The sequence below is a fragment of the Orycteropus afer genome, unplaced genomic scaffold (assembly GCF_000298275.1).
Source record: "Orycteropus afer afer isolate SDZICR_OR568_19922 unplaced genomic scaffold, OryAfe1.0 scaffold00235, whole genome shotgun sequence".
In the NCBI taxonomy this organism is placed as follows: domain Eukaryota; kingdom Metazoa; phylum Chordata; class Mammalia; order Tubulidentata; family Orycteropodidae; genus Orycteropus; species Orycteropus afer.
In genome coordinates, this window is record NW_006921822.1 from 4,313,255 (window position 1) to 4,322,627 (window position 9,373).

At 42.2% G+C, this 9,373-nt stretch overlaps 1 protein-coding gene across 1 annotated transcript in view; it reads right to left on the minus strand.

Annotated features, from left to right (window-relative positions):
• The window catches only part of CCNI (cyclin I), a 49,252-nt gene extending 45,505 nt beyond the window's left edge, over positions 1 to 3,747 (minus strand). Inside the window, exon 1 of the mRNA XM_042782074.1 lies at positions 3,673 to 3,747. Within this exon, the coding sequence (XP_042638008.1) occupies positions 3,673 to 3,747 (75 nt within the window). The remainder of the gene's footprint in view (positions 1 to 3,672) is intronic.
• Positions 3,748 to 9,373: the final 5,626 nt, after the last annotated feature.

The window sequence follows — 9,373 nt, forward strand, 5'->3', positions numbered from 1 at the left end:
AAACAACAACAAAAAGTGATACCACCTCAGAAACCCAAGGAGGGTTCGCTATGAGTTGGAGCTGACTCCACAGCAGTGGCTGTGTTTTGTTTTTGCATATACTCAAGTCATACTTTGGCTCTCATGGACTTGTTTTAATTTTCTTCAGCTTCACTTTGAACCTGCTTATGAGCAATTGATAGTCTATTCCACAACTAGCCTCCGCCTTTATTCTGACTAATATTCAGATTCTCCATTATTGCTTTTCACAGATGTAGTCAATTTGCTTCATGTGCATTCCATCCAGCAAGGTTCACATGTATAGCTGCCATTAAGCTGTTGAGAACAGAGGTTTGCAATGAACAAGTCATTGGTCTTGCAAAATTCAATCATGTGATCTATATCTGGCACCATTTCTATCACCAAGGCCATACTTTCCAACTACAGATCTTTCTTCTTTGTTTCTAACTTCCATATTCCAATCACCAGCAGTTATCACTACATCTTGATTGCATGTCTGATATTTCAGATTGCAAAGGCTGGTAAAAATCTTCATTTTCTTCATATTTGGCATTAGTGATAGGTATGTAAATTTGAATAACATCCATATTAACTGGTCATCTTTGTTGGCGAATGGACATGATCCTACCACTTATAGTGTTACATTTCAGGATAGATCTTGCAATGTTCTTGTTGACAATAAATGAAATCTCATTCCTCTTCAATCTCATTCTCTGCATAGCAGCATATGATTTTCTGATTCAAAATGTCTAAGAACAGTTCATTTCAGCTCAGTAATGCCTAAGATATCGATCTTCAAGCATTCAATTTCATTTTGACAATTTCCAATTTTCCTAGATTCATTCTTCACACATCCCACATTTGGACTATTAATAGGTATTTGCCACTGTTTCTTGTGAGTCAGGAAAAGCTTTACTCTAATCACATCATGAAGATCAATTCTACTCTATGGAGGCAGATCTTCCCCGCAGTTGTATTTTGAGTGCCTCCCAGCCTAAGTAGTTCCTCTTTCGTCACTGTATCAGACAATGTTCTGTTGCTATCCATAAGGTTTTCACTGGCCAATTTTACCAGTAGACCACCACGTCCTTCTTCCTAGTCTGTTTTAGTCTGGAAGCTCCACTGAAGCCTATCCACCACGGGTGACCCTGCTGGCATCTGAAATAGGCACACCCTTCAGCAACAAAATACAAAAGCCACCACAGTATGACAAAGTGACAGACAAGTTCCAGATCAATACTTGAATATAATTTTATTTTCACTATTAACTGCTCCATGATACTGAGTATTTGTAGACCTGCCTCCTCTTCCAACCTGGAGATCCTTGATAGCAAACAATCTCCTGAGATTAGTATTATTAGTATTATTTATGCCTAATAAATAATAATAGTGTATACCTATTAAGAGTTTAACAAGTACAATTAGTGCTTACTACCTTGGGCAGGCATTATTCAAAGTGTCCTATCATACTGATTTATTTTATCCTCACTGGGAGCTCTGGGGGCATAGTGTCTAAGGCATCTGACTGCTGACCAGAATGCTGGTGGTTCAAACCCACCAGCCACTCCTTGGAAGGAAGACTGGGCAATCTACTTCCGTAGAGATACCACCTAGGAAACCCAAGGAGGGGGTGCTATGAGTCAGAACCAACTCAGTGGCAGTGAGTTTCGGTTTTTTTTTTTTGGTTTCACAGAACACTATTAAGTTGATATCATCATTAAGTCCATTGGATTATTAGTCACCATTGAGCCCATTTCAACTCATGGTGACCTAATATGTGCAGAAGGACTACTCCATAGGATTTTGAAGGCTGTGACCTTTCAGAAGCAGACTGCTAGGCCTACTTTCACAGTGCCTCAGGGTGGGTCTGAACAGCCAATGTTTTTGTTTGTAGCCCAGTGATTAACCATTTGCACCACCCGGGGACCAAGGCTATTTTACAGGCAAAGAAATGTGCACAGAAGTTAGTATTTACTCTTCATATTTAATGTATAAAACAATCAGAACAAAACACTTGTACATATGCTCAACTTCCATTCTTGAACAAGACATTCTGTAGTTCCATTCTAACCTATCAGGATTTTACAATGTCACATGAAACATTTCTAACTGCAAATCACCTCTTCTGTGCTTTCCCCAACATAGATAGATTCTTTCTACAGGTTTCTCTTTCATCAATATTTGTTAAGAAACCACTCCCCTGGTGCATGGGTCAGAATCTCAGGCCTGTCCATTCTTTATTTATCCAACCTTTACTAAAGTGACAAGAGAAAAGCTAAAAGCAGTTAACACTAATTTTATTTTTAACCAATTCATTTTGGGACACAAACCACTAGCAGAGTCAGACTGCCCACGTAGAAATCCTGGCTACAGCGTTCAAGCTGTGTTACCTGAGGAGAAAGTTACTTAAATTTTATGGAGCTTTGGTCTTCCTCACATGTAAGAGTATCCTCCTTGCCTCAAAGAGTTGTCTTTAAGATTAAAAGGCTTGGTGCCTAAGGCATTTGACTGCTAACCAGGTTGGTGGTTCAAACCCACCTGCCACACAGCGAAAACTGGGCAATCTACTTCGGAAAAGATTTACCGCCTCGGAAACCCAAAGGGGGTCGCTATGTGTCCGAATCGACTGGATGGCTGTGAGTTTGATTTTTGGTTTTTAAAATCATTTACAATGTTGTTGTTGTTGTTGTTTGCCGTCGAGTCGGCCCCGACTCATAGCGACCCCTCCTTGGGTTTTCGAGGCAGTATCACTACGGAAGTAGGATTGCCCAACCTTCCTTCCGAGTAGTGGCTGGTGGGTTTGAACCGCCAGCCTTCTGCTGAGCAGTCAAGTGCCTTAGCCACTATGCTACCAGAGCTCCCAAGATCATTTACAATAGTATATAGCAAATAATATGCTTCAGCAAGTGTTATTATTAACATCATACATCATGCTCTTCTGAAGTTCAGTGGCCCCCCAGTGACATTATAAAATCTACATACTTTAGCTTGACACTTAAAGACTTTCAGTCTGATCCCATCCTATCTCCAGAGGTTTCTTAAACTCTCTCAACTCCTACCAAAATGACGTGCAATGTAACCCCTAGTTCATCAAAAGCTCCTTTGCCTTCCTTTCAAAATTTCAGTATCTTTATTGGCCCTTCCGGATGCAACTTTAATCCCACCTCCTGTAGTTTTCCCCCAAGCACTGAAGTTGTGGGTAATGGTCCCCTCCCCCAAAATGGCCGCAGCACTGCTATTCACTCCACTTTGAAATATACATGATGTTTCCGCGGCTCCCGTGGGATCGTTAAAGTTTTTTTTTTTATTGAGGGGGGGTCACCTTGTATAATACAGGTTCGCAATACCTACGATATGTACGCCATGTGTTACTGCTACAAAAAAGTTACTCGCTAACAGAAAAATGTGGCCTGAAAGGGAATATAGCAAGCATTCTCAAGCTGGGCAGTTGCCGTTTTGTTTATACCGGAGGGGCGGGGGCACGTCCCGAAAATTTCCTTTGGAGGTACGAGGTGGGGCTGGGGGAAGGTCTGCCTAGGCGCGCGCGCTAGCTAGGCCACTTCTTTCCGCGAGGTAAGAAAGGGAAAAGAGGCGCAGCCCGGGGCGCGCAAAGGCGGAATGCGCCGGCGCCCGGCACCGCGACGCCTAGAGTGCCCCGCCCCGCTCTCTCACCTTCTCCTCCTCTTCTTCCTCCTCCTCCTCCTCCCCGGCAGAGCTGTAGGCCTCACAGTGACGACGCGGGGTCATCCGCGGGCCCGTTACCACTTCATTTTCCTTTGCGCGCGGCGGTGGAGCGCGCGGGACAAGGACGAGGCCGACAGAGGAGGGAGAAGAGGGGGAACTGGGCCAGGGGACACGGGCACAAGCGCTTAAGCGGGAAGCACAATTGCGGCTGGTGGGTCGGGTCCTCAGCGAATTAGTTCCATGATGACCCCAAACCTGTGGCCACTGCCACCGCCGGTCCCTCTCCTCCAACCGCCGCCGCCGCTTGTGCCCGGGTGGGGAGGGGGCTCCCTCTCGCCATAGGGCGGCGGGGGCCGGGGAGAGGCGGAGGGGGAGACCGGCTCTGCCCCTGCCCGGGGGATGCGCCTCCGAGGGGAAATGGTGAAAAGGGGGGTGGGGAGGAAAGAGGGGGAAAAAAAAAAAAGGAAAGGAAAAGGGGGGAAAAATAAGAAAAAGCGAGACAGAAGCGTTACCGCGTCCGCTCGCAGGGAAAGCTAGGGAGGGAGGGAACGAAAGGAAGAAGTGCCGGTTGCCTCAGCTCCGCCTTCGCGGACCGATTCCTAGGTTCTCTCTTTGTAAACAACACAAAAGTCGTCTCTCACTCCGCCCCCCTCATTTTCTTCTCTGATGCTTTCCCGGCCCAACGAACGTACAAATAAGTTTAGAAAAAAATCTGGGCTGTTGAAGAGGGGATGGTGAGGTTGTTGGCGATTGGTTGGGAGGAAAGCAGACATTTACTGTGGAGAAAGAAAACCCAAAGGTATAAGGACTCGTTTTCCTTGCAGGAGCGGAAGGGTTCTTCACTGCCGCACAGTGACGTAAGTGATCTCCTCGCTCCCTGGAAGAGGCGTGTGGTGGACAGACAGTGTGCTGCGCATGCGCCCGGGAAAGAAAGAAGCGGAGTAAAGCTCAGCTTGGGGGTTGGGTTCTGTCTGGATGGTACTTTGCCCATTCTAGAGCTGTCTGTAAAGATTTTGCATTCTTTGTTGACCTCGCAAAAAATTACGTATATATTTCTTACCAGTGATGTTTAAGTGGATTTGCCGATTTTTCACTATAACACAACGCTTTAGGAATGGAGAACAGAGGGGAACAGGGGGAATTACATATTTAAGGACCTTCTTGGATATTTAAGGCTTCTCCAGTGGTGTAGTGCTTAAGGCATTTGACTGCTAACTAGAAGGCTGGTTCAAACCCACCAGCCACTCCTTGGAAGGAAGATTGGGCCATCTATCTACTTCGCAGAGATACTGCCTGGGGTACACAAGGAGGGGTTGCAATGAGTCCAATTGGACTGGACGGCAGTGAGTTTTGTTTTGTTTTTTTTGGTTTTGACACGATAAATTATGCGGCTGAGGGGCTGGAACCTGTTTGGTAATGCACCAAGGGAATACTACTTAACAAAAATGTCTCAGTATTTCAGAATGGGTTTTATTACCGTTCCTTAACCAGTGATTAATGACATATAAATGTGTATTATTTACGATTCTTTTGCTCACCTAGGGTAATTTTGTGTTCCTTTAATCTTTTTTAATTATAAGAGGAATTAATTGCATTACAGAAAGTTTTGAAAGAGAAGGAAAAAAAGACTCCCACCATTTACACAAGTAGTCCCATTTATGTTTTCCGTTTCTACCTTTTAAATGCCTGTTTTAACAGTGAAAAAAAAATTGAGCTTATTCAGCAGGCCAGACTTTGTGCTAACTTCCAGCAAATGGAAGTAACCAAGACATAAATCACTCCTGCCCTCATTGAGTTTACAGTGCAAGCAAGAAGGATAACCATTGAGGTAATAATCACTATCTAAAATTACCTAGTATGTTAATTTGTTTACTTTTATATAATCTTTTGGATGGCAGAGATCTCCTCTATATCCTTGATCACTGACTGAATAAATAATTACTAGTATCAAAAGTATTAAGATGGAAAATTACAGGCTACCATGGAAGCACTTAATGGTATCCTAGTAGGGTATCAGAGAAGGCTTGCTTCTCTGAGGTAGTGACATCTAAGATGAGACTTGGTACCATGGGGAAAGAGTGGTACAGGCAGAAGAACAATATACCCAAAAGCTCTGACGCTGAGACATTCCAAAAATCTCCCAAAACCGTTGAGTATATCTGGACCTCAGAATTGAGGGGAGAAGGGGAAGAAGACCAGAGCAGAAGGCAGGTGTCAGATTCCATAGCATGAGTAGCAAAAGGAATGCCCCAGAAGGATTTTACATGGGTTGTATACTTCTTTTCTCATTTCATATAAAATTTTCCATGTTACTGCAGTCTTCATTCTACCTAGCCTACATTTTTTCTGCAGTATACTCCCAAAAGTGTAGTATAATTCCATCGTTATCCTATGAAATTGCATCCGCTTTTTATTCCTATAGTAATAATAATACAAATTCTACTCTTAGGTATATACATAAGAGAAATGAAAGCATGCCCACGCAAAAATTTGTACACAAATATTCATAGCTTTATTCATAATAGCCAAGAAGTGCAAACAACTCATTTTTCCATCAACTGATAAATCTGTAGGTGAAATGTGGTATATTTATGGAAAGGAATATCATTCAGCCATATAAAGCAAGTTCTCCTACAAGCTATAACATTGTGTTATTGTTAGTTGCCATTGAGTCGACGCCAACTCATAGTGACCGTATGTATGTACAACAGAAGGAAAAACTGCTGGATCATATGTCATCCTCAAAATCCTTGCTATACTTGAGCCTATCTTTACAGCCGTTGTGTCAATCCATCTCAATGAGGGCCTTCCTCTTTTTCCTTGACCTTCTACCAAGCATAATATCCTTCTCTAGGGAATGGTCCCTTCTGACAACATGACCAGAACAGATTTGTTCATTCTTCTGGCAGTCCATGGTACTTTCAGTATTCTTTGTCAACACCACAACTCTGAAGCATCAACTGTTCTTAGGTCTTCCTTACCCCTTGTCCAGCTTTCACATGCATATATGGCAGTTGAAAATATTATGGCTTGGTCCTACTTTGGCAAGTAGTGATGGCAACGTTAAAAGCTTGCAAGTGACCATCTAAATGCAACAATGGGTCTCTCCTTGTCCAGAGCAAAGAAGAATGAAGAAAACCAAAGATGCATGGAAACAAGTAGTCCAAGGGACTGTTAGACCATGGGATCCTCAGGCAATATGACTGTGAGACCAGAAGAACTACATCATGCCCAGCTACCACTGTCAACCACTGGGAGGGGGATCTACGTGGGAGCTCCTGGATAGAGTGGAAGAACAATGTGGAACAAAAATCAAAATCATAAAAAAAAAAAAGGACCAGGTTGCTAGTCTGATAAAGCCTGGTGGAACCCCTGAGACTATGGCCCCTAGCTGTCCTTCATGTGTGGAACTGAACCCACTCCTCTGGCTTCCAGCCAAACAAAAGACACGCATATGAGTTAAACATTCACAATAGGTAGATACACTCCTTATACACTTCCATACATTCCACAAAGAATGTTTCAAGATCTCACCTGAAGTACAACGTTGTAAGTGATAGGATAATACCCATATGTCTATGAGGAAGATCAGTTAATATTACTATTATTCAAATTTGTGCACCAACCACCAAACCCAAGATGAGAATATTGAAGATTTTTACCAACTTGTGCCATCTGAATTGACCAATCATGCAATCAAGATGTGTTAATTATCACTGGTGATTGGAATGCAAAAGTTGGAAACAAGAATCACCAGTAGTTGGAAAATATGGCCTCAGTGGTAGAAATGACACTGGAGATCACATGATAGAATTTTGCAAGACCAATGACTTATTAATTGCAAATACCTTTTTTCAACAACACAAATGGTGGTTATACACATGGATTTTGTCAGATGGAGTACACAGGAATCAGATTGGCTATATCTATGGCAAGAGGCAATGGGGAAGCTCAATACCTTTAGCCAAAACAAGGCCAGTAGCTGATTGTAGAAAAGACCATCAACTGCTCATATGCAAGTTCAACTTGAAGCTGAAGAGAATTAAAACAAGTCCACAAGAGCCAAAATATGACCTGGAATATATCCCTCCTGCATTTAGAGACCATCTAAAGAATAGATTTGATGCACTGAACACCAGTGACTGAAAAACAGAGGAATTGTGGAATGACATCAGGAACATCATCCATGAAGATAGCAAAAGGTAATTAAAAAGACAAGAAAGGAAGAAAAGGCCAAAATGGATGTCAGAAAAAAATCTGAAACTTGCCCTTGAACGGAGAGTAGCTAAAGCAGATGGAAGAATTGACATAATAAAAGAGCTGAACAGAAGATTTCAAAGAGCAGCTCGAGAAGAGAAAGCCAATTATAATGAAATGTGCAAAGACCTGGAGTAAGAAAACCAAAAGCAAAGAACACACTCAGCATTTCTCAAGGGGAAGGAACAGAGGAAAAAAATTAAGCCTTGAACTGCAATATTGAAAGATTCCATGGGCAATATGTTGTTGAATGATGCAGGAAACATCAAAAGAAGATGGAAGGAATACACAGAATCATTATAGCAAAAAGAATTTGTTGGTGATCATCCATGTTAGGAGATGGCATATGATCAAGAACCAATGGTATTGAAGGAAAAAGTTGAAGCAGCACTGAGGGAATTGGCAAAAAAAAAAAAAAAAAAGGCTCTGGGAATTGATGGATTACCCATTGAGATGTTTCAACAAACGTTTGCAATGCTAGAGGCACTCACTCAGTTATGCCAATCCATCTCATTGAGGGTCTTTCAAAGAGATTTGGAAGTCAGCTAGCTGGCCAACTGACTGCAAGAAATCCATATTTGTACCCATTCCAAAGAAAGATGATTCCACAGAATGTGGAAATTATTGAACAATATCATTGATATCACACACAAGTAAAATCATACTGAAGATAATTCAAAAACAGTTGCAGCAGTATATTGACAGAGAACTTCCAGGATTGCAAGCTGGATTCAGAAGGGGATGTGGAGCAAAGGATATCATAGCTGCTGTCAGATGGATCTTGACTCAAAGCAAAGAATAACAGAAAGATGTTTCTTGTGTTTTATTGACTATGCAAAGGCATTCGTTTGTGTGGATCATAACAAATTGTGGATAACACTGAGAAGAATGGGAATTCCAGAACACTTAATTCTGCTCATGAGGAACCTGTACATAGACCAGGAGGCTGTCATTAGAACAGAACAGTAGGATACTGCATGGTTTAAAATCAGGAAGGGAGTATGTCAGGGTTGTATCCTTTCACCATACTTATTCAATCTGTATGCTGAGCAGATAATCTGAGAAACTGGACTATATGCAGAAGAATGAGACATCAGGATTGGAGACTCATTAACAACCTGCAGTACCCTGATGATGCAGCATAACATTGCTTGCTGAAAGTGAGAATGGCTTAGAGCACTTCCTGATGAAGATTAAAGACTACGTTCTACAGTATGGATTACACCTCAATATAAAGAAAACAAAAATCCTCACAACTGGACCAATAAGCAGCATGACGATAGATAGAGAAAAGATTGATGTTGTCAAAGACTTCATATTACTTTGTTCCACAATCAACACCAATGGAAGCTGCAGTCGAGATATCAAAAGACATATTGCATTGGACAAATGTGTTGCAAGAGACCTCTTTCAAGAGTTGAAGAGCAAAGGT